General features: G+C 37.1%; 1 protein-coding gene across 13 annotated transcripts in view; it reads right to left on the reverse strand.

Annotated features, from left to right (window-relative positions):
- Positions 1-221: 221 nt before the first annotated feature.
- Positions 222-26851, reverse strand: part of CEP152 (centrosomal protein 152) — a 110212-nt gene continuing 83582 nt past the window's right edge. For 11 of the 13 annotated variants that reach the window (XM_056810166.1, XM_056810164.1, XM_007479924.3 and 8 more), the window contains 5 exons: positions 8592-8688; positions 6980-7083; positions 4797-4953; positions 4434-4537; positions 3039-4178 (listed from right to left, as the gene is read on the reverse strand). In XM_056810166.1, the coding sequence (XP_056666144.1) occupies positions 3202-4178; positions 4434-4537; positions 4797-4953; positions 6980-7083; positions 8592-8688 (1439 nt within the window). In that variant the 3' untranslated portion in view covers positions 3039-3201. Of the gene's footprint in view, positions 475-1246; positions 1336-3038; positions 4179-4433; positions 4538-4796; positions 4954-6979; positions 7084-8591; positions 8689-26851 lie in introns of those variants that run through there. The other 2 variants (XM_007479921.3, XR_460809.3) reach the window with 2 other exon arrangements.

The raw sequence follows: 26851 nt of genomic DNA on the forward strand, positions 1-26851 counted from the left end.
GGTTCAAATCTGACCTCAGACACCGCCTAGCTGTGTGACCCTGAGAAAGTAGCTTAACCCCAATTACCTAGCCCTTGCCATTCACTGTTCTGTCTTAGAACTGATATTAAAACAAAGGGCTTAATTTTTTAAAGTGAATATAAACAGGTGAATGATGGGACAAGTATGAACTATAATATCAGAGTGCCAGAAAATACTACTACTACCACTCCCACCAGCAGTTACAAACATCACGTCATTTAATGTTTACAAATGACCCTGTGAGGTAAGAACTATTATCGCCAATCTGCAGAGGAGGAAAGTGAAGTTTGAACATGCCAAGTGACCTCCCAGGGGTCACTTAACTAGTGTAGTATAGGAGGCAGGACTTGAACCAGGTCTTCTCCATGGCCAGTACTTTTTATACCCTACACCAAGCTGCTTCAGGGTGAGCACAACATGGTTCCTCTTAAGTTCCTTTTTTGTGAGCAACTCCTACACAAATACAAAGCAAAACAATGATTAGTGTGGGGTCGATTAGTCAAGGGAGCTTGATAGACCTTTTCATATTCAGTGACTGCATGAAACTTTAGGAAACATCCCTGAACTGGTGATGGGGAAGAAGATAGTGCACCACTTACGCTACTCCTCCTGCTACAAAGGTTCAATTGCCTTTTCTGTTTCTTTTAAAGGGAGGGCTCCCTTTTTTATAGTGCTAAAAAGTCAACACCAGCAAAATCAAACAAGTGGTGAGTTTTCAGCATACCTCTAGGGAGGCCCTAATAACACGCCAATATCTGGGACCAGCAGACTAAGAAATAATGCATTAGACTGACTCATGCAGGCCAAGAGATGAGAGGATTGAACAAACAAGAAGTCCATTCTCTTCTCCCCAAATAACATCATCTTTACACTATAGAAAATTCATGAAACCAGAAGAAGGTGAGGTATTTTCTCTGGTTTGTAGTTATTACCACATGGAGAGTACCCTAGAATGAAGAGTACCAAATAGTACAAAAGCATCTAGTTATAGACATGCTGCTAATTACATTCACCTTTCACTGCCAATTCCTAAAAATTTTAAGTTTATTTCAGAGCGAGAATTTGAAGTCTTTTTTTTTTAATTTTCTAAAAATGGTAATGCATGAGGATGACTCCAACAGTGGTAAATAAATTATAATAAGCCGTCATTTTTGTAGAGCTTTGAGGAGACACTACCATCCATGCTAACAGAGAGCAGTGATATGGTCAATACAAAAATAATTACCATCTTTTGCACAGTGCGCTGGTATGAACTTGTCTGATGTGGGGATTCATAATACTTCAAAAAAAATAGTGATTCTGTATCACGAAGACCTGTGGAGGAGTGAAAAAGAAATTGACCTTCCCCATCCTGAACCCAGATTTCAACTCCATGCTGCTACTAAGAGAGGTAATCCTGAGACTCATCCAAGTTACCAAGATCATTCAAATTGAGCATCTTCCTACCTAATCTTGCTAGGTTTATTTTAAACACCTTCCTTGGGAGTAGGGAAAAAGTAATAAAATTTTCATTGAACATTGGAAAGAAACTTCAAGCCTCTTTAAACTTTTCCCCAAGAGGTGAATGACAATTAGACAATTAGGAAAAAGAAGTGAGGACGCTAAGACAGGAGCTTAAATCAAAGGGTACACCTTCCTCTAACATTTTTAAAAAAGGCTTAAATATCAAACATTATTAAGTTCCCCCAACATTTTAAAAAGTCAGCTTTGCTAGTGGCTATCAAAGGTTGACAGTAAGTCAAGAGTTAGACTTTGCTCGTTATTTCCAAGGCTTAATATTTATAGTCACCAGTCAGATGTAGATAAGAGACCACTGCTGATTTAAGAAATCTGGCTCAGTGTGAACAGATAAGCATTTGTATACTTTCTGGAATACTTTGCTTCCATCAGCAAATGCAAGACAATTAAATTCAGTTCCATGACACAGAGCCTGTCTAGCAGGCTACTAGACATTAACATGGGTCAACCCAACTGGAGACATAGTGTTCCTTCTATGGATACACACTCATGTACAGGTAGGCATCACCCAACATTAGAATGAGGCCCATGAAGGTACAAACCATCAAAGATGGCCCAACTTGGAGAGCTTGCTTCTGGCAAGGCTTCTCAGAAACTTCACCAGAGTTTGGTAGTAGTTTAAGGAATGTTATAGTCAAAAATGCTAGACTGGAACTATTTATCCCTCATATTTGATGCTGCTAAAGTAGGTTAGCCTGTTTTCACCTGCATGTACCTGTTAACTTTTAACTTTTAAAGAGATTCACATGGTTCAAACATTATTTAGCGACCTTTCTTCACTTTAAAATTCTCATTCTCAGTTTATGGCATGTATGAAATAAAGCAGCATTTATAGAGAAACGTAATAAAATTAAGTAGTTCACATTACATTAAAATATGAGTAACTCCTAATGTAACAATTGTGACTAGCATATAAATATGATCCTGAGGAGAAAATAAGTGAAGCAATGATATTTGCCAGAGAATCCTTTTTTTGGGTGGGAATTGTAGTACTTGGAAAATTATGTGATTATCAACTTGAAAATTTTCACTGATACTTTTAAATAGTAAAACCAGTTTTTAAAAATTGTACTTTATGATGTATGTAGTACATGATTTAAAAAAAACAATTATTGTAGTCGAGACAAAAATAACATTTTTTAGTTTACATTTTCCAAAGAAAACTGTATTCCCATGGTAAGTCTGTAACCGTATAAAATTTTGATCAGTATTAAAATTAAATTGTTTCACATATTTACAAATAATTAAGTCTATATACTCTTCAGGAAAACTTTCAATCAGGATGCTAAACATTTCTATTACAGAATAAATTACAAAATAATTTATAACCATTCTAATAGGGGCCACATATAGTTTTATTTAAATATATAATAATTTAACACTGCACAGCAAACTAATTATAGGTATAAAAATAGATTCTGTTTAGCATTCAAAAATAAACACTACATTAAAAAAACATACACAACCATGAAATTTGGAAGATTAAGGCAACATAAATATTTCATGTAAATTTTATGAGATTACTTTACTCATGTAACAGTCAGATGTTATTAAAACATCCCAAAATAGACAGAGCTCACATATTTTTTTCAGTACAAATTTTCCCTTTCAGTTCTCTTCCAAATATATTAGTGTATCTTCTTAAACACTGTACAAGAACAATTAATCTAGATTGGCAAATGGGCTGTCAAAACCACTATCTTGTTGACTAGCTTGGGGAGCCATTAACAATTTTCTTGAATGCTGATGATATGATGAAGATTGAACTGCACTGTTCAGTTTTTTGAAGTCTGACTTCAGTACATCAGAGTTGTGGTGAGATGCATGCCCAGGGGACTTATTTACCTGCTCTGTCTGGGTTCGTTTGTCTTCTTTTTTGACAGCAGGAATGTGATCATTTTGACACTGGAATTGTCTACAAAGTTTATTGGCTTTTTCCTCTGTCTCAGAAAGACAAGTGTTTGCAGGAAACTGCATGAAGGAAACTGATTCTACTTGTTTATCCAGGATCCCTTGTTGCAAAGGATGTAAAAATGATGTGTCACTGCTAGACAAGGCTTGAGAAGTTACATTTTTTGAACTCCAGTCAAGGGAGTCACTGGGACCACTTTCTTCATCCTTTACTGGAGTTTCCTGAATGTCAAAATCCTGACTTTTTTCAGCTACGATCTGCTGACAACACTCAGTCAGTGAATTACATTTACGCTCTTTTAAAATGCGTTTTTCTTTTAGACCCTGAAATGTTACATGAGAAGATCCTGAGTCAGAAAGGCCTGGAGCCCGGGTAGACGTGTGTGTGTTTGCAAACTGCACATGAGGGCCAGTTTTGCTTCTTCCACCATCACATGGAGCAAGCTCAAGAAGCACATTTCTTGGCAAATCATCTAGCTGTTTGCATGCAGTCACACTGATTGGAATGCCTGAAGGTGCTTCTCTGAAAGCAACATGCTTTGTTTCTGTGTGTTCTGTATCTTCTAAGCGTTGTCTTAAGTTACAAGGTAAACGCTTCTGAAGGGCTTGCTCACCGCCGGCCTTATTCCTGCTGCTTGATTTGTTTTCCATATGGCTTGCCCTGCTCTGATTCATGTAATTTCTTTTTGACTGTTCAACTCCAGGCAATAGCTCAGATGATCGAGACACTGTTAACATGTGCAAGGAAAGAAAACACAAAATTAGAGGAGACCCGAAAAACAAAAAACAATCCCTTCAAGTGTTTTAGAAGACTACCTTCCATTGCTACAAATTCTTGGGCTGTGTTTATAAATTACTAGTTAAAGATGAATTTGTGAATAAACTTGCTTTTCCTTTGCCCTTGTTTTATAAGGCAGAAATGAAATCTTGAAAACAATGGGGAGGGAAAAAAAAACTACTAAATTGACTTATTTTTCACATACCTGATGGTGAATTTTTGATCTGGGGTCTATTAACAACAGGAGTTTCCAGCATTTTAGCCATTGCAGCAAGCTTGCTAGCAGCATTCATGATCTTTTTCTCAGCCCTATTAGGAATTTCAGAATATTAAATCAATATAGTGGGGACAGGGTGGGGGTTGTAAGAGAAGTTTTTAGACCTCTAGGTTTTTCCGTTATCCAATTCTCCTTGCAAATTTTTAGAGCAGAACCCTGTAAGTTTCTTTCACCCTTTCAAGTAGAAGCACTTTGTACCTAGTTTTGTAACTAGGAAAAATGGCTAGACAATCAAACATGATGTTCCAAACTCTGTGCAAAAAAAACTGTGCGCATTTACTCTGAACTCACCCTTCCTCCTTGCCATCATCCTGCAGAAGTTGGTGCAGGCAAACAAGGTAGTATTTCTGCATCCTCTGAGCAGTCTCTTGACGTTCTTTAAATATCTCTGCTTTTAGCAACTCGGCTGCTCTCTCCTTACTTGCCTGTATATACCGAATCATATCACCTATAATGCATGACGTAACAAAAGTACAGGACCATTTATTTTTTAGGAGAATGTCCCAAAAGCAGAAAGGAGATGTTTCAGGGGTATTTTCTAGAAAAGGGGACTAGTAGGGAAGCTTGAAACAATGCTGTTTTAAACAGTGTCATGGAATATTAAGGGTTTCCTTTTGGTAAGACCTGAAGAAGAAACTCATTATCTATTCCACTGAAATGATGATGGTCACATATGGTGAGAAAAAGAGTGTTTCATGATAGAAAATCTGTTGTGTTCTAAAAAAATCTTATGGGGGGAAGCTGGGTGGTTCAGTGGATTAAAAGCCTGGCCTAGAGACAAGAGGTCCTGGGTTCAAATTTGACCTCAGACACTTCCTAGCTGTGTGACCCTGGGCAAGTCACTTAACCCCCATTGCCTAGCCCTTACTACTCTTCTGCCTTGCAGCCAATACACAATATTGACTCCAAGAAGGAAGGTATGGGTTAAAAAAAAAAAATCTTAGGCAAGAAAATGCCATACATATGAGGTACTGAAATTCCACAACAGTGATGAGTATTTAAAAACATATTTCAACTCCATATTGTGACCTATATTAGAGGAAGGCAGGGAAGACTGGAAAAAAAAGGAGGCAGATGTTGAAAGAGAGACCCAACATACAGAAGTGAAAAGAACAGCTCAGAAGAATGTTCCTCGCTGAGATGTGATGGAACTTGAGCTGTGAACCTCAGTATCACTGAAATACTAATAAGCAATTCACAGGTTCATAGACTTTAGTGCTTGGAGGAGCCTTAAGGATTCAACCCTACCATCTCAAAATGAGGAAGCTGATGCCTAGAGAGGTGAAAGAAGAGGGTTTAAGTTCATGCTCCAAGTCTAGCATTCTATGATCCATGACAGGTCTCTATATGGTCTTAGTGACCAGTGCTCTTCCTCATCTATAAAACAAGAGGGTTGGACTACTTTTACTTTGCCTCCTACGGTATGTTTGAATTGGACAGCAGGGAGAACTAGGAAAGAATAGATTAATTGTGACCCAGACATAGCAAACCCAGGTCTAGGACCTATCTAAAGAAATTCCCCATACTCGTTCTACCAGGACCACCAAGTTTATAGAGCACTTATAATCTCAAAGCTTCTCTATGATTTAGAATAAATATTGAAGACTTAATGTATTTTATTAAACACTTAAGAGAAGTTTAACAATCCTTAGATCCTCTATATGAGAACCAACCAATAAACAAGTACTTATTAAACACATCTCCCTTTACACTAAACACTGTATTATGCACAATGAAAAACAAAGTAAAAACCGAAACTGTCTTTAACCTCAAGGAGCCTACATTTTTTAGGGGAAGATCACATCTACATATTAAATTTATACAAAATACGCATGAAATGAATGCAAGGTAATCTATGAGGAGCTGCTTGAAAGGACAGGGAACATAAAAGATTTCATGTGAGAAAGGGGTGTTTAAGCTTAACTTTGAAGAAAAAGAAGGAATTCTAAGAGGTGGAGATGAGGAAGAAGTATATCCTAGTCATAGGGATCAACCTGTATAAGCTCAAAGAGACACAAAAGAATATAATAATAAGTTATTTAATTTTTGTTTGTTCACTTCTCTAGTTATGAAGAATTCACTACCTAGGCAAGGCAATTTATTCTATTTTCAGAGCTGCAATTATTAGGAATGTTTTCCTTATATTGAGATAAAAATCCTAATTCCTTGGACTTCTAATGATTAGTTCTAGTTTTCTCCTTTTATTATTTAATTTGTAATATGATCAAAGTAATATTGCAATATTGCCCTACCCAAAGCCAAATGATTGCCTACTACAAAATATGAACAATCTTCACCTTATATCACTTCCAAAAAGAAAAAGGCATGTCACATTCTCTAAGATGTGAGTTTTTATAAATGTCTTGGCATTGAACTTAGGAGAATTAGAAGAATCCCAGAACAAGGTCTTACAGTACCTTAATATGATTATGTGCATAGACTGGTTTTCATAAATTCTATATATAGGAACTCACTCTTAATTTTTTTTACAGCTCTAATGTAATGTCCACGAAGTTCTTCCAAGCCCTTTCCACTGCATATCAGGCAGCTATGGTCAACAGCACCTTCTGAAAATGATCTAAAAACAAATTAAGGGTTCAAAATTCATTTCAACATAGATTTCTTTAAAATACTTTTTATATACTATTTGCCAGACACTGTGCTAGATTTTATGAATATATAAAGGGGGAATAATTCCTGCTCAAGTTTATAGTCTATGGTAAGGAAACAATATATACACAAGTACAAAGCACACGTAAAATAAATACAAATTAATTTTGGTAGGGAATAGAGAATACTCACAGCTAGGGTATTTAAACTAAGCTAAGGGGGGCAGGGGAGGAGGCAGCGCAGGTAGTGCCAGCTGGGAGGCTCAGTGGATTGACAGCCAGGCCCAGAGATGGGAGGTTCTGGGCTCAAATCTGGCCTCAGACACTTCCCAGCTGTGTGACCCTGGGCAAGTCACTTAACCTCCATTGCCTAGCCCTTACTACTCTTCTGCCTTGGAACCAATACTTAGTATTGACTCTAAGACAGAAGGTAATGGTTTAAAAAAAAAATAAGCATGGTAGAGAGCCAAGTCCTCCAAGAGGCAAACATAAGGGGTGAGAGTATTCTAGGCATGAAGAACAGCCTATATAAAGGCACAGAAAGAATATAGAATGTCAAGTATCAACCTCAAGTTGGCCAATTTATCTGGAATATCAGTACACCTGAAGGGAAGAATAATGGGAAATCAATCCAGAAAAATTGGCTAGATTCAGATTGTGAAAAGCTTTAAATGCTAATTCATATTCATTCTAGAGGCACTTAAAACTTCTTGAGTGACACGTAATCAGACCAATGCTTTGGGAACATAAATGTGGCAGTTATGTGGAAGACGTATTAGCATGGAAGATGGAGATAAGAGTACCAATAAGGATTCTATTGCATTAGTCTAGGCAAGAGGTAATGGGCTGAATTAGAGTAGTAATCATATAAGTGAGACTGATGAGAGCAATAGTATCAATGGAACTTGACAAATGTTTGCATATTGGGGGGGGAGGACGGGGGATGGATGGACCGGATGTAAATCTTAAACCTAGACACCTGAATCATTGGAAGGCTGACAGTGCCCTCAAAAGAAACAGGAGTGTTACAAAGTATGGGTTTTCTGGGAAAAAGTTGAGTTCTAGCTTGAAGCTATCTAGCTGTCAGCTGGCAATTCAAGAAAGGAGGTCAGAAGAGAGACCAAACCTTGAAGCCTTGACATGAACCCATGGAAGCTGAGGGGATCACCAAAATATAGAGGAAGAGAAAAGCAGGACCCAGGACAGAAGTCTAGAGTACACCTGTGCACTGAGTCAGAATATGGATGGTGATCCAGCAAAGGAAGGAACTATCAGTCAGACTGGTAGCACTAAAAGAGTACAGTGTCTTAGAGAGAAGAGAACATCCAAGAGAGAGTGGTCAACAGTATTAAACACTGAGAATTCAAGAAAGATAAGGCCTGAGAAATAGCTGCTGAATTTAGCAATTAAAAAAACCAAACATCTCAAATGACAAATTTCATTTGGAAAACTATTTCTTTAAAATGGAACTGTTTACCTTGGTGGTGTGCTACTAAGTGCTCTCAGTTCTTCCAGTTTCATCTTCATTTCATTGTTTTCTTCCATTAATTCTTCAACAACTCTACTGTTTTCTTCTGCAAAAATAAAAAAGTGGGTAGGTTTTATGCCCAACTCTCTTACTGATCTTTATTTTACCATCCACTTTCCTTCTTTTCCACCTTCAATTCCACCCTGGCTGTAGATCTTTAGGAAGAAAGCTATATAATTTTTAGTTTTTTCCACTCCAGAAAGATCATACCCTTATTTTTTTCTGCATATTAGATTTATATGCACCACTATGTAATTACTTGTATGTTATCTAAGAATTGTCTTCTGTTTCATACAATGACACAATCACAAGTCTTCTGTTTCACACAATCACAAGTTCATGTAACCTAGTTCTCTGATTTTTTTCAGAGAAAGAAAATCAGACCTAGAAACATTAAGTAACTTGCCCCAAGGGCTATATATTGCTAGTTAGTGGCAAAACAGGGACTAGACCTAGTAATTCTGACTCTATGGTGTTTCACACTGTTTACTTCTCTCTCAACCTGGATACTGTCTTTTCCTTAGATTACTGTGACACTGCTCTGCTGTTTTTTCTTTAGTGTGATTGCCGTCTCTGATCCTTTAACCAAAAGGTAGCTTGTTTATTTACTGCTCTGTGCACCACTGCAGGCTATATGCAGATCATTTACAAAGATTTATAATAAAAGGCTATATGTGGTATGTATATGCTTTCCCTGCTACACTTTGTAGTTCCTTAAGCATATATTAGACTTACAAGTTCCAGAAAGGAAGAAACAGGGCCCTCTGCTTCTTTATTCCCTATAGTTCTACTAGACACAAAGCCTCTATACTACAAAAATATTTGCTGAATGAATGGCTCAAACGTAAACCCAATGATTTAATAATTACATTTTTGCCCTCCTCTACACCAAGAGAGGTGCATTTAAAGAAGAATATCAGTATTTCAATTTTGGGGTCTTCCAAAATCTTTGCATGACAGGATGAGTTGGTCAGACCTCGTGAATTATTGATTCCCTTCAGTGATGCTAAGGTGTTTTTATGACTCATGGAATGCTACCCAAATCTCAGGGAGTAGCAAAAAAAACTCTGGACTAGAAATGGATTCTAGTTCCATCTCTGCTCCCAACTAGCTGAGGGAATATGGATAAATCTTAAATACTGAGCCTCAGTTACCTCATGTATAAAATGAGGAACTTGAATGAGAAGATCTCCAAAGATCCATTGTAGTTCAAATATACTATAAATTCTCTGAAAATATTTGGAAAGAGGAATTATAGAAACAAACAACTCGCCACCACCCCTTCCAAACTACACTGATATAATATGTACAGTCAAAGTCTTAAGACTAGCAATCAAAAGCACCAGGGTTCTGATCTTGGCTCTATTAACAACTTGGGTGGCCTAAATGGAGGGTTGACTTTTCTGACTTATTTCTTTGTTCATGTATTAAACTATGTATCACTCTCAAAAGGGCATTGTGCCCAAATGACTATTTCATGATTACAATGTGAAATATAAAATATTATTATTAAATAGCAACAGTAACCAACAACTCTTGCCATATGTTGTGTGTAGTATTTTTCTTTTTGTAATTTATTTGGTTTATGCAAGTTTCACAAAAACGTTTTTATGTAGCTATGTATAAGGTTTGTATAAGCATTCTATTTGTTCTTCTGGCTGCCATTCACCTAATGAGCTAAAATAAATGCAGACACAAGGGTAGTTTTAATTCTGGGGAAAAGGTGACATCAAAATTCTATCTGACCTCTTACTTTAAAATAATTATCTTTAACATTTTTCTGTAAGCAGTGACTAGTAGCACAGAACTCCTTTGAACGTCCACAGGACTTTCTTTAAATTTCTTCTTTTGAGGACACATAAAAATTGAAAAAGAGTTACCACAGAACAGAGTTTCCTATGGTTTTTTATAGAGTTTGTTTCTGAAAAGATTGTATTTTGAATATTTCATTGTATGCAGACATGTACTACTAAAAAAATCTTACCTGATTTCCTTTTGGGGCATCAGAATTTTTTCTGTCATTCAGAGAAGCAAAGTGATACAGAGGTTAAAGAGATGATCTTGGAGTCAGGAAGACTTGTATTCATATTTTGGTTTTGTCACTCATGTGCTGTGTGACCCTGGTGTGAAGATGGGATTAACTCTCCCCTGCCCAATTTTAGATTTAATCACCAGAAGCATATACTCCCCACTTTACACTTGAGGGGAGGTCCATAACCCATGCATGCTAAAAAAGTGGGTGACAAATCAGAAACAACTGACTTCCCCCTGAGTAGTCCTAAGAAAATTCTAAGACTGTGATTGTTCCACATAAAGTGGAGGAAGGCACAGGAAGTGATGCAAAGAAGCACCTTTAAAAGTAGTTGTTAAAAGAGGCAATATATATTATCAGCTCCTGTTCTTTCTTGGTATCCCTAATTATTTGAAAACATTCTCACAATATGTCCATGAGCGAAAGGGAATAGCTTCAGGTGTTTTGACTCAGAGCTTAGGACCAAACCAACATCCTATTGCATATTATTCTGGTCAACTAGATTCCATAGCTGCAGAAATAGCTCCATGCTTGAGGGGTGGCAGCAAGTGCGTTGCTTATTACCAAATCTGCAAGATTTTGTGTTAGGCTGCCCACTGACAGTTTATTGTTCACATAAAGTTGAGGCACTTCTCTGAAAGTTCAGAACATAGGCATTTTCAGACCATCGCTTGGCTAAATATGACATAGTGCTTTTGGGGAATGAACATATAACATTAAAGAGATGCAACACCTTAAACCTAGCTACATTATTACCTGATTTACCAACACCGGGGGAACCATCGCACAACTGAAACTGTAGTGCAATTAATAGAAAGGCCTTGAGAAAATCTGTCAGACACACCTCTTGACAACCCTGATCTGATCTTATTCACAGATGGATCATCATATATGCAGAATGGTGCTGAAGTACTAAATGAATTTGAGACCCTATGGCTTGCTTCACTACATAGGAACCTAAGTGTTCAGGGAGCAGAATTAATCACTTTAAAATATGCATGGGAGCATACAAGAGACAAACGTGCAAATATTTATACTGATTCCAAATACACACTTGGAATTTGACATGCCGTCAGTTCTCTCTGGCTTCAGAGAGGATTTTAAACATCTAGTGGGAAAAGAATCACTCATGTAGAAATAATTTGAGAATTACTGTCATCTTTCCAACTACCAAAAGAGTTGACAGTGCTTCACTACAAAGGGCATTCTTTAAGACAAGACTTAGTTGCCAGAGAAAATCAGAGGGCAGATATGGCTGCATGATATGCTGCACAAAATGCTCCAGCTTGCATTATGAATCCCTCTGTTATAGATGCCACAGATTTAGAAAAAGTATACAATGACAAAGAGGTTCAGAAGTGGGAGCAAAATTTTGGCGCCAGAAAAGAAAATGAGATTTGGATAGCATCAGTGGGAAAACAAATTCTTCCAAAAGCATTTTACTCTTATATCTGCCAAGCAGTGTAAAGATTAAAATTTAGGGGGGAACTGATAGAGGTAGAAATTAGTTTCTCTCTGCAAGGAGCATTATATTTTTAGAGGTTTATTGAAGATAAAGGGTTAAAGAAAATACAAGCAAGAGAAGCACATGCTAGGTGGGCCATGAGGCCCACCCAAATTTCACTCACATCATGAGACACGTCTGTTTGCCAGCGGAGCCAAGAAGAGAAGAAGAGCCCGCCATGGGCGGAGACCCTCTAAATAATGATTTTGCTCTCGGCCCAGGTGAGAACCCAGTGAGATTACAAAGCACTCTGGGGAAGTGGAGCAAGGATTTCTGGGGATTGAAGTCCTGCATTCAAGTCTATTTTTACAGCAGTACACAAAAAGGGTCATTTTGGGACATAAGCATTAATTGATACTGTTAAAAGAACTTGATTAGTTTTGGGAATTAGCACTGTGGCAAATAAGATCTGCTCAGCTTGCTCTGTGTGTGAACAATTTAACCAAAAGTCTTTTGGTGGTTGCCCACTAGCTGACACGCCATTTGAGCATTTGCAAATGGATTATATCAACATATCCACATCAGGACGATTTAAATTTTGTCTAGTAATAGTGGACCAAATATCTAGATGGCCAGAAGCTAAGCTTTATAGCCAAAATCTTATTGAAAGAGATCATTCCAAGATATGGTTTACCATTAAGAATAGATTCTGACAAAGGGAGCCATTTTACAAATTCAGTTCTAAAACCAGTTAATGAGAATCTGGATATCATGTCAAAATTTCAAGTCCCATATTACCCTCAAAGTTCTGGACAGGTAGAGAGACTAAAAAGAGAAATAAAAACTATGGTTGGGAATTTATGCATTGAAACTCATTTGAAGTGGCCAGAGATTTTGTCTCTAGCACTGTTCTATCTGCACACTAGACTAAGAGGAGATGTGCATATCTCACCATATGAAATGTTATGTGGACATTCACTATTGCAGGCAAAAAGTTTTAAAACAGCTTATGTATATATGCTTGGAGGAGATCTTGCACTTGATGAATACATCACGGAGTTACAAAACAGGGTTAGAGAATTACAAGAAATGGGAATTTTAACTCAAGGGGGTCCATTAGATTATGCACTCCAATTGATAAAACCTGGGGATTCCTTTTACATAAAAAACTTTAATAGAATGAGTTCAACACAACCAATATGGGTAGGACCTTTCCATGTTATTTTGACAACACTGTCACCTATTTGTGTATTAGAGAAAGAATCGTGGCTACATTGCTTGCATGTGAAAAAAGCAGCAGTAGCAGAATTAGAGATTGCATCAGACAACCCAGCTGCAGTCAAAAACATAAAAGAAATAATTATTCACATAGAAGAATATAATGAAGAAAGAGATCAAAATCAAGACGAAGGAGAAGACAACATAGAAGAAACATAGATGACAGCAAAAAAGGATGATTGAATTGTAAAAAAAGGCATTGAAAAACAAATCAACAGAGTGACAAGAAACATAGACTGATTATGGACATGAACTGTAAGATTTTTGCGCCGTTATAACACTACACACTTTCACTACAGTTGCAAACAAACACTACATAGTAACAACAAGAACACAGAAGACAGATTTTAACAAGAGTTTAACAAGAGTTAGAAAAAAATTACAAAATATAAAATAAATAATTTTGATTACATCAAATTTAAAAGGTTTTGTACAAACAAAACAAATGAAACCAAAATTAGAAGGGAAGCTACAAACTGAGAAACAATCTTCATAACAAAAACCTCTGATAAAGGTCTAATTACTCAAATTTATAAAGAGCTAAATCAATTACACAAAAAAAATCAAACCATTCTCCAACTGATAAATGGGCAAAGGACATGAATAGGCAATTTTTAGTTAAAGAAATCAAAGGTATTAATAAGCTCATAAAAAAGTGTTTTAAATCTCTTATAATCAGAGAGATGCAAATCAAAACAACTCTGAGGTATCACCTCACACCTAGCAGATTGGCTAACATAACAGCAATGGAAAGCAATGAATGCTAGAGGGGATGTAGCAAAGTTGGGACATTGATGCATTGCTGGTAGAATTGTGAATTTATCCAACCATTCTGGAAGGTAATTTGGAACTATGCCCAAAGGGCGCTAAAAGATTGTCTGCCCTTTGATCCAGCCATAGCACTGCTGCGTTTGTACCCCAAGGAGATAATAAGGAAAAATACATGTACAAGAATATTCATAGCTGCGCTCTTTGTGGTGGCAAAAAATTGAAAAATATGGGGATGCCCTTCAATTGGGGTATGGCTGAACAAATTGTGGTATATGTTGCTGATGGAATACTATTGTACTCAAAGGAATAATAAACTGGAGGAATTCCATGTGAATGGGGATGACCTCCAGAAATTGATGCAGAGTGAAAGGAGCAGAACCAGGAGAACATTATACACAGAAACTGATAGACTGTGGTGGTATAATCACATGTAATGGACTTCTCTATTAGTGGCAATGCAGTGATCCTGAACAACCCAGAGGGTTCTACGAGAAAGAACACTATCCACATTCAGAAGAAAAACTGTGGGAGTAGAAACACCAAAGAAAAGCAAATGCTTGATAACTTGGGTCGAGGAGGATATGATTGGGGATGTAGACTCTAAATGAACATCCTAGTGCAAACATCAACAACACTGAAATAGATTCTGATCAAAGACACATGCAATACCCAATGGAATTGCGCATCAGCTACGGGAAGGGTGGTGGGAGGGGAGGGAAGGAAAGAATATGATTCTTGTAACCAAGAAATAATGTTCTAAATTGACTAAATAAAAGGTTTTTTTTTAATTTAAAAATTAAAAAAAAAAGAACACAGAAGACAGTAGCAGAGGAGGTGACTTTAAAGATTTGTTAAGTATTCACTACAAAATAAAATACACATATTGAACACATTTCTCACAAACTCTGCAACATCATAACCAGGTGATGAATATCCATAGAAATAAATAAATACAGATAAAGCACCTTGGGAAAATAATAACAATTGTGCACATTAAAATAAGATCTTATCTCACAGGAAGACTTTATGTGTTCTTAGGAGATAAAATCAAGAAACATACATAACTTTCTAAAGAAAGTCTTTAAGTTTTTCTTAGACAATCTTATAGGGGGATTTTATTTTCCTCATTTTTTATACATAACATATGCATAGGTGTAGAAATTGTACAGATCTGTATATTTATATAGATGTGTATATAGTTAAATTATTACAAAGTTTTGATTTTATTAGTGTAGTAAGTAGATTTTGAGTTTTAATGTAGTTGGTTTTGGTTTTCTGTATTAATGATAGGATAAAGTCTTAGCATAGTAAAAAGTTTCATTTGAATTGTTCAAATAGGATTTGTAAAATGAAGCTTTGCTTGAGTTTTGCATAGTTATTATTTTAGATACTTTAGGTTTTTGTAAAACATGAGTTACTTTGTAACTGTATTTTATTGTTTTGAAAGTTTTTCAAGTTTGTATTTTGAATTTTTGTAATTGTATGCTTTGCACTTGAATTTCCGCAAATGTTTTCATTGATTATTTGTTTTCATCGAAATTTTCTTTTCTTTCATTTATATCCCTAGTAAAGGTTGGCATAGATAAAGTATAGCAATAAGAATAGGATAAGATAAGCATATGATAAAGACCATTTTTAGGAAACATAATAATAGGGTTAGGTACAACTTTAGAATTACATAGAATAGCGAGTGTACGGGAGAGATTTTTTTAATCTCTCCATATGCAAGAAGAGGGAAAATTATAAGGATAATACTAGAAAGTAAGTGTTTATTAGTTTTAGGGATAAAAAGTAGAGTGCTGGCTTGAGAAAGAACTAGAGTGTGAAGCAGAGCTGAGAGAGCATGTTGATTTCAGATGTTGACAGTTATAATTGTTTTTCTGTGTCAATTACTCTCTCTGGCAGTTGGGAGTTGGTCTCTGGTAGTTGGCAGACACACACTCGGAGACTCTCTCTCTCAGGGCTGGAAGAGGTAACATCTTTGCCTCTCTCTCTTTCTGAGGAAAGACCTGAAGGAGCTCAATGCTTTCCTTTCTCAACTTGGGAAACACTATTGAATGTCTATTGTGGTTTTTATAGATTGTTTAACTCTGAGAAGACCAAAGAAAAACCCGGTCTTTGGTTTGGATTCTGAGTCTGTTAAGACCCAGAGTTCTAGCTTGATTCTTGTTGAGACTCAACCAGCTGGCCTTTACTATTTTATAATTTGAAAGTGAAGTTAGGATTTATAAGGATAATAGTGAGTTTTTATTTAGATAGTATAAATTTGGGTTAGTCAAATCAGGGAAGATTAGAGTAGCCTATTGTCAAGATAATTTTAGGATTGTGACTTAAAATCTAGATTTAATTGGTTGCCAGGGAGAATCCCAAATAAAATGCCTGTCAGTCTGGAATTTATGGTAATTTAATTAATATAAAAGGAAGGAACTTAAGGAGAAGGAGGGAAGAGGATATAGGATTTCTCCTGCCTGGCCTGTGCTGGGGGGAGTTTTAAAATCCCTGCCTCTAGGTCTCTGAAGAAGATTAGAAACTTCTCAAAGGATAAAGTTAGAAAGTAAAGCCAGAACTCACCACCGAACTGGACAATAGCTTGTAAGCCAAGCTAAGATACCGAAAGGCCGAGCACACTATCAGCCAACTCTCAGCCACAAAAGGTACTGGAGAGAGGAAATGAGCCAATATATAGACCTTTCACCCTTGTGCCCCCCTCCTCTAAATGCCCATTCTTTTAGAGTTCTCATCTTCTTTGATTAGATATCTTTAGAGTTACTTAACACTTCTTTGTTAAGTTCACCTTTTGTATTACTTAATTTTTGTGATTAATTTAACCTTTATAGTTACTTGATACCTTTTTGTATTAAGATCTGAAAACAGACTTAACTTAAAAGTTCTAGTTAAATACCTTCATTGTTCAATCAGGAGATTACAACTTTATCTTCCCCTAAAGTATGGTCTAAGTAGGATGGAATAATTTAGAGTTTCTAAGACATTCCTGATTTTGTTAAACTAAGTATCTTTATTGTTACAATCAGGAAATAGCTAAATCCAATCTTCACACCTGTGAATCACAGGAGAAGTAGTTCCTTGCAGAATCAGGGAGTTTATTTGGGTGGATCCCTTAGAATTAGAAATCCTTTATCCTTACATGTTTCAATAAATATTTTATTTTTATAGTTGAGAGTTTCTTTAGCATCCTTGTACCTAGCCCTGAAGGGAAGTTCACATTTGAGCTTCACTTCATCCCTGAGGATACTTTTGATTACCTCTATCAAAAGTATACAAAAACATTTTTTTGAACAGCTTTCCATCTAGATTTATTTAGCTCAACATTATCATTTATTTTTACACTGTGAGGGAGTTCTTCGGAGTTCAAAGTTCGAGTTCTAGTTGGAGGCTGGTGAAGGATTTGCTTCATGAACCTGAAACCCTGACACATTGGTGAGGCAACTCTTGGACCTTCCTTTAGGACTACCACGTGGGTGAGTGAAAAGGCTGACACCTTTCCTGGCTTTCTGGAGGGACTAGCCTCCGGAAAGGCCCCCATCTTGGGAGAGGTTTTGTGGCTGGAGCCCTTGCTTTATTCATCGCTGGGCCCTCAGCTGAGGGTCTTCCAGCTGAGGACTAATTGGCCCTGCCTGGGTTGAGCCAGGGTCTGGAGCAAAATACTTAGTGTGTTAAGATAGATACCTTACTCTATTACTCTATCCTATTTTACATTTCCCTTACTTTTACTCTCTCTCCTTTTGTAAACAAACTACCATAAAAAGTCATTCTGACTTGAGTATTTAAATTCGGAGACCATATTTCTCATAAATTTAGTCCAACTTTTCATTTTTAACCCTTATACTGGACAAATCACATCCTCTTTGACCTTCAGTTTCTTTTGTCTATAAAATGAAATTAACATCAGGACTACCTAGCTGATCAGTTTGTGATGACACTCAAGCTAGACAATACCATCAATTATTTGCCAAACCCTTTAAGACAATGAACATTTTATTCTCTTTCTTACAATGTCATTTTTGCAGCTTAATATACAGTAAACTCTAGTTAATCATATTACTGAAGAAAGAAGTTTAATTAATCTCTAAATCATTTCTCTTTGGCTATGAGATTTCCTTTTTACTTGCATTTGAATATAAATGTTGACTGATGTACTGGGGAATCACTTCAAATAACCCAAGTTACATTGTGAAAGGCTAACTCAGGACAGAATGAGAAGCTATTCAGTTTTCCCATCCTGAATCATTGCTTAGTTCCACTTGGCAACTGGGCTTACATTGAGAATATTAGACAGTTTGTATTCAGATGGGAACTAATACCAGCAAGACTTCCCTAATAAGAAGTAAGCTGCATGGAAAGTAAGAGTTGGAGAAGATCCAGAGGAGAACAACTGAAATGATCGAGAGTATAAAATAGTGGCCATAAGAGAGAGACTAAAAAATTTACAACCTTGGTCCAGAAAGACAAAGGCTGAGGCCATGTCTTCTCACTTAATTTCTCTGGGTTTCATTGACCGATTTATATGTAAAATGAAGGGATGGACTAGATTATCTCTAACAACCCTTTTAGTTCTATGCAATTTTAAAAAAGACAATTAAAACAAAAACTCTAAATTTACTGGAATGTTTTTCTGCACCTAGCTTTTACAAGGAAAGGACAAAATACAAAGAAAAAAAAAGAACCAATATCAGTGGTTTAGGTTTGTTGTTTTTTTCTAAGCAATTAAAAAATCCCTGATAAGATAATAGTCAAAATTTTTCACTGACCTTCATATAATGATGAATTTCCCCTGTCCCTCAAAGATACTTTAAAGATGATGTATTAAAATGACATTCAAGGCTTTAAGAACTGGATCTGTGGAAGATGGCGGCTTAGAGAAAGCTAAAGTTCAGATCTCCGGAAAACCCTTCCCGACCGATCTCAAACTATAAGCTCCTAAGGCGCCGAAATTCAAAACGATCAACAGCACAGACCCTGGGAACCCTCCTCCTGGACCTGGACCCGGATCAAAAGGTACGGCTCCCCTCAAAAGCCAGAACCCGAGATCACTCGGACCTAAGGGGTAGGAGCGCAGAGTCCAAGGCTCCGGGAAGCCGCAGCCCGGCCTGGCTCAGAGAGCAGGGTCCTCTGAACAACAACCCTCAGGGCCTTCTATCCGAGTCCCAGTGAAAGTCACTGCCTGGAGCAAGACAGCCTCACGGGCTGGATCCTGCTATCCAAGTCTCAGTGAAAGTCCCTGCCCTCAGAGCTTGGGGAAGCTGAAGCCCATCCCCCCCACAGGCCGAGGAAACAGCCTCACGGCCAGCGATTCTGAAGGCAACTTCCGGAAAGCAACGTGGTCCGACCCTTCCATTCCAGTTCCAGTGAGGCATATTCAGTTTAACCCAGGGAAAGCTCATAGAACCGACAATCTGCCCAGGACTAAAGCCTCTGATCACCAGACAGAGATAAGAAAAGCTAATCCTCCACATTCAGAGATGGCAAACTCCACAGAAGCACAGAAGCCCCAAAATACCAAGAAAAATAAGAAGAAAGGGGCGACTTTGGACACATTCTATGGAGCCAAAATACAAAATACAGAGCAAATAGAAGAAGATATACAAGAAAATGCTCCAAAATCTTCCAAAGGAAATGGAAACTCTCCACAAACCCATGAAGAATTTGAATCAGAAATGACCAAAAAGATGGAAGCCTTCTGGGAGGAAAAGTGGGAAATAATGCAAAAGAAATTCACGCATCTACAAAACTAGTTTGACCAAACTGTAAAAGAAAACCAGGCTTTAAAGCAAGAACTAATAAAGCAAAGCCAAAACACCAAGAAATTAGAAGAGAACATAAAATATCTCACCGACAAGGTGATAGATCTGGAAAATAGAGGGAGAAGGGATAATTTAAGAATAATTGGACACCCAGAAAAGCCAGAAATAAACACCAAACTGGACATGGTGATACAAGATATAATCAAAGAAAATTGCCCAGAGATTCTAGAACAAGGGGGCAATACAGCCACTGACAGAGCTCACAGAACACCTTCTACACTAAACCCCCAAAAGACAACTCCCAGGAATGTAATTGCCAAATTCCAAAGCTATCAAACAAAAGAAAAAATCCTACAGGAAGCCAGAAAAAGACAATTTAGATATAAAGGAATGCCAATCAGGGTCACACAAGACCTTGCAAGTTCTACTCTGAATGATCATAAGGCATGGAACATGATCTTCAGAAAGGCAAGAGAGCAGGGGGCAGCTGGGTAGCTCAGTGGATTGAGAGCCAGGCCTAGAGACGGGAGGTCCTAGGTTCAAATCTGGCCTCAGACACTTCCCAGCTGTGTGACCCTGGGCAAGTCACTTGACCCCCATTGCCTAGCCCTTACCACTCTTCTGCCTTGGAGCCAATACACAGTATTGACTCCAAGACGGAAGGTAAGGGTTTAAAAAAAAAAAAGGCAAGAGAGCTGGGTCTCCAACCAAGAATCAGCTACCCAGCAAAACTGACTATATACTTCCAAGGGAAAGTATGGGCATTCAACAAAATAGAAGACTTCCAACTTTTTGCAAAGAAAAGACCAGAGCTCTGTGGAAAGTTTGATACCGAAAATCAAAGAGCAAGGAATACCTGAAAAGGTAAATATTAAGGAAAGGGGAAAAATGTTATCTTCTTCTTTTACTCAAACTCTCTTCTATAAGGACTACATTTATATCAATCTATGTATACTAATATGTGGGGAAAATGTAATGTATAAATAGGGGGTAAAGAAAGACCAAATAGAATAATCGTTCTCACACAAAGATTCACATGGGAAGGGGAGGGGAAGAAAACTCCTATAAGAAGGAGAGGAAGAGGGGGGGGGGGTTACTTAAACCTCAATCTCAGGGAAATCAACTCTGAGAGGGAAAAACATCCAGATCCATTGGGATCTTGAATTCTATCTTACCCAACAAGGGTAAGGAGAAGGGAAAACCAAGGGGGGGGAGGGGGAGAGGGAGAACAAAAAGGGAGGGAAAGAGAGGGGGGAGGGGGAGGAAAGAAAAAGGGAGGGACTAAAAAGGGAAACATCAAGGGAGGGAACAAGGGGGACTGATTCAAAGTAAATCACTGGACTAAAAGGTAGAGCTGAAGAAGAAAGGTTAGAATTAGGGAAGGATATCAAAATGCCAGGGAGTCCACAAGTGACAGTTATAACATTGAACGTGAATGGGATGAACTCACCCATAAAACGTAGACGAATAGCAGAATGGATTAGAATCCAAAACCCTACCATATGTTGTCTTCAAGAAACACACATGAGGCGGGTTGACACCCACAAGGTCAGAATTAAAGGATGGAGTAAGACCTTCTGGGCCTCAACTGATAGAAAGAAGGCAGGAGTGGTAATCATGATATCTGATAAAGCCAATGCAAAAATAGACCTGATCAAAAGGGATAGGGAAGGTAATTATATTTTGTTAAAAGGGACACTAGACAATGAGGAAATATCATTAATCAACATGTATGCACCAAATAATATAGCACCCAAATTTCTAATGGAGAAACTAGGAGAATTGAAGGAAGAAATAGACAATAAAACCATACTAGTGGGAGACTTAAACCAACCATTATCAAATTTAGATAAATCAAATCAAAAAATAAATAAGAGGTAAAAGAAGTGAATGAAATCTTAGAAAAATTAGAATTAATAGACATATGGAGAAAAATAAATAGGGATAAAAAGGAATACACCTTCTTCTCAGCACCACATGGCACATTCACAAAAATTGACCATACATTAGGTCACAGAAACATAGCACACAAATGCAAAAAAGCAGAAATAATAAATGCAGCCTTCTCAGATCACAAGGCAATAAAAATAATGATTAGTAATGGTACATGGAAAACCAAATCTAAAACCAATTGGAAATTAAACAATATGATACTCCAAAACCGTTTAGTTAAAGAAGAAATCATAGAAACAATTAATAATTTCATCGAGGAAAATGACAATGGCGAAACATCCTTTCAAACCTTTTGGGATGCAGCCAAAGCGGTAATCAGAGGCAAATTCATATCCCTGAATGCTTATATTAACAAACAAGGGAGAGCAGAGATCAATCAATTGGAAATGCAAATGAAAAAACTCGAAAGCAATCAAATTAAAAACCCCCAGCAGAAACCCAAATTAGAAATCCTAAAAATTAAGGGAGAAATTAATAAAATCGAAAGTGATAGAACTATTGATTTAATAAATAAGACAAGAAGCTGGTACTTTGAAAAAACAAACAAAATAGACAAAGTACTGGTCAATCTAATTAAAAAAAGGAAGGAAGAAAAGCAAATTCACAGCATTAAAGATGAAAAGGGGGACAGCACATCCAATGAAGATGAAATTAAGGCAATCATTAGAAATTACTTTGCCCAATTATATGGCAATAAATACACCAATTTAGGAGAAATGGATGAATATATACAAAAATACAAACTGCCTAGACTAACAGAAGAGGAAATAGAATCCTTAAATAATCCCATATCAGAAATTGAAATCCAACAAGCCATCAATGAACTTCCTAAGAAAAAATCCCCAGGGCCTGATGGATTCACCTGTGAATTCTATCAAACATTCAAAGAACAGTTAATCCCAATACTATACAAACTATTTGACATAATAAACAAAGAGGGAGTTCTACCAAACTCCTTTTACGACACAAACATGGTACTGATTCCAAAACCAGGCAGGTCAAAAACAGAGAAAAAAAACTATAGGCCAATCTCCCTAATGAATATAGATGCAAAAATCTTAAATAGGATACTAGCAAGGATACCAGCAAGTGATCAGAAGGATCATTCACCATGATCAAGTAGGATTCATACCAGGGATGCAGGGCTGGTTCAACATTAGGAAAACCATCCACATAATTGACCACATCAACAAGCAAACTAGCAAGAACCACATGATTATCTCAATAGATGCAGAAAAAGCCTTTGATAAAATACAACACCCATTCCTATTAAAAACACTAGAAAGCATAGGAATAGAAGGGTCATTCCTAAAAATAATAAACAGTATATATCTAAAACCAACAGCTAATATCATCTGCAATGGGGATAAACTAGATGCATTCCCAATAAGATCAGGAGTGAAACAAGGATGCCCATTATCACCTCTACTATTTGACATTGTACTAGAAACACTAGCAGTAGCAATTAGAGAAGAAAAAGAAATTGAAGGCATCAAAATAGGCAAGGAGGAGACCAAGTTATCACTCTTTGCGGATGACATGATGGTCTACTTAAAGAATCCTAGAGATTCAACCAAAAAGCTAATTGAAATAATCAACAACTTTAGCAAAGTTGCAGGATACAAAATAAACCCACATAAATCATCAACTTTTCTATATATCTCCAACACAGCTCAGCAGCAAGAACTAGAAAGAGAAATCCCATTCAAAATCACCTTAGACAAAATAAAATACCTAGGAATCTACCTCCCAAGACAAACACAGGAACTATATGAACACAACTACAAAACACTCGCCACACAACTAAAACTAGACTTGAACAAATGGAAAAACATTAACTGCTCATGGATAGGACGAGCCAATATAATAAAAATGACCATCCTACCCAAACTTATTTATCTATTTAGTGCCATACCCATTGAACTACCAAAATACTTCTTCACTGATTTAGAAAAAACCATAACAAAGTTCATTTGGAAGAACAAAAGATCAAGGAGATCCAGGGAAATAATGAAAAAAAACACATATGATGGGGGCCTTGCAGTCCCAGACCTTAAACTATATTACAAAGCAGCAGTCATCAAAACAATTTGGTACTGGCTAAGAAACAGAAAGGAAGATCAGTGGAATAGACTGGGGGAAAGCGACCTCAGCAAGACAGTATATGATAAACCCAAAGATCCCAGCTTTTGGGACAAAAATCCACTATTCGATAAAAACTGCTGGGAAAATTGGAAGACAGTGTGGGAGAGACTAGGAATAGATCAACACCTCACACCCTACACCAAGATAAATTCAAAATGGGTGAATGACTTAAACATAAAGAAGGAAACCATAAGTAAATTGGGTAAACATAGAATAGTATACATGTCAGACCTTTGGGAGGGGAAAGGCTTTAAAACCAAGCAAGATATAGAAAGAATCACAAAATGTAAAATAAATAATTTTGACTACATCAAACTAAAAAGCTTTTGTACAAACAAAACCAATGTAACTAAAATCAGAAGGGAAACAATAAATTGGGAAAAAAATCTTCATAGAAACCTCTGACAAAGGTTTAATTACTCATATTTATAATGAGCTAAATCAATTATACAAAAAATCAAGCCATTCTCCAATTGATAAATGGGCAAGGGAAATGGATAGGCAGTTCTCAGATAAAGAAATCAAAACTATTAACAAGCACATGAAGAAGTGTTCTAAATCTCTTATAATCAGAGAGATGCAAATCAAAACAACTCTTAGGTATCACCGCACACCTAGCAGATTGGCTAACATAACAGCAAAGGAAAGTAATGAATGCTGGAGGGGATGTGGCAAAGTAGGGATATTAATTCATTGCTGGTGGAGCTGTGAACTGATCCAACCATTCTGGAGGGCAATTTGGAACTATGCCCAAAGGACGATAAAAGAATATCTACCCTTTGATCCAGCCATAGCACTGCTGGGTCTGTACCCCAAAGAGATAATGGACAAAAAGACTTGTACAAAAATATTCATAGCTGCGCTCTTTGTGGTGGCCAAAAACTGGAAAACGAGGGGATGCCCATTAATTGGGGAATGGCTGAACAAACTGTGGTATATGTTGGTGATGGAATACTATTGTGCTAAAAGGAATAATAAAGTGGAGGAGTTCCATGGAGACTGGAACAACCTCCAGGAAGTGATGCAGAGCGAGAGGAGCAGAACCAGGAGAACATTGTACACAGAGACTAATACACTGTGGTATAATCGAACGTAATGGACTTCTCCATTAGTGGCGGTGTAATCTCCCTGAACAACTTGCAGGGATCCAGGAGAAAAAAACACCATTCATAAGCAAAGGATAAACTATGGGAGTGGAAACACCGAGAAAAAGCAACTGCCTGAATACAGAGGTTGAGGGGACATGACAGAGGATAGACTCCAAATGAACACTCTAATGCAAATACTATCAACAAAGTAATGAGTTCAAATCAAGAAAACATCTAATGCCCAGTGGACTTATGCGTCGGCTATGGGGGGTGGGGGGGAGGAAAAGAAAATGATCTATGTCTTTAACGAATAATGCTTGGAAATGATCAAATAAAATATATTAAAAAAATAAAAATAAAAATAAAAAAATGACATTCAAGACACTCTTTTTTGGTAAGGTAAGGAAACGGACAACATTTTTTTTTAAATAGATCTCCAAAAGCTGGAGCACAATGGGGCTTCTGGCTAGTTTTTAATCAAAAGTCCTTATTTTCTAAACATTATAGCTGTTTTACGTTATAAGCCTCAGAGTATATAATTGTGATGGATGCTACAGATTTTTTTTTTCCTAGTAGAAGCGTATACCAAGCTAGAAAGTTTGAGTGTGGGTACAGTGACAGGTTGTATTTGTCATTCAAGGAATCATCTAGCTTAGTTTGGAGAGGCTCACTACCAAGTTTGTCAGTAGAGTGATGGATTTTTTTGGACAAAGCAATTCTTTGAAGATAGATGAGTTGGGATCAATACTGGATCAAAGGAGGGCAAAATCTTCATTCTCTAAAACATGTCCAAATGATACCATCTGTGGCTAAAGTGCAGAATATGTAAGATCTTATTATCTGCTCTCAGAAGGTTTAAGTAGGGTCAAATCTGATTAGTACTTGGAAAGAAAACCTGTAAGGAAATCTTAAAACCACAGGCTTTGGAGGGCCTCAACTAATATCCTACTAAATTCCATATTGTAATATATAGCTGATCCTTGGTTCTTGAAGTCTATGTATAAAAAGCATAAGCTCTGGTGGGTCCTATTGAAGTAGGAAGGCTTCAGATATGGGTCTGATGATGGACTGAATGTGTGTCATTTGAGGATCAGACCAGCTACGTGGACAAGACCAGTGTGATGAAATTTTTTTTGGCCACAGAAGTTTAAAAAGACGATTAAGCTGTCATGGTATTGAGGCCAGTGTTAGGGGACGGAGTGCCCAAACCAGTGATGTCAGATTCTTAAAATAATTAAGTTAGCATAGATGATAATCTTAATAGTGGACACATTACTTTAATTCTCACAACAAATTTATGGAGTAGGTAAAGAATTATTAACTCCATTTAACCAATTAAGGAATTGAAGTTCAGAAGTTACATGACTGCAACAAAGACATGCAAGCTAAAAAGTGGCAGAGCCAGGATTACTCCATCTTCTGACACCAAATCCAAAGCTCTATTATACCATAGTACAGCCCTGCATCAATTTCAGGTCTGAATTTCTATGATTCTACAGCTTGTTCATCAAAATGAAGAAATAGCAAACAAAAGGGAAATCCCTTTTAGTTTTTAAATGGCAAATTTAAAGCAATTCATTAATCTACATAAAATTCAGTAAACTTGTGGACTAACTAAATATGAATCAGGAAAGGGCTAGGCCAGTGATGGCATATCCATGGCATGTGTGTAGAGCACGCCTGCAGTCTTTTTTTCTTACACTCGAAAGCCAGAAGGACTTGGGGAAGAACTGTTT

The sequence above is a fragment of the Monodelphis domestica genome, chromosome 1, assembly GCF_027887165.1.
Source record: "Monodelphis domestica isolate mMonDom1 chromosome 1, mMonDom1.pri, whole genome shotgun sequence".
Classification (NCBI taxonomy): Eukaryota; Metazoa; Chordata; class Mammalia; order Didelphimorphia; family Didelphidae; genus Monodelphis; species Monodelphis domestica.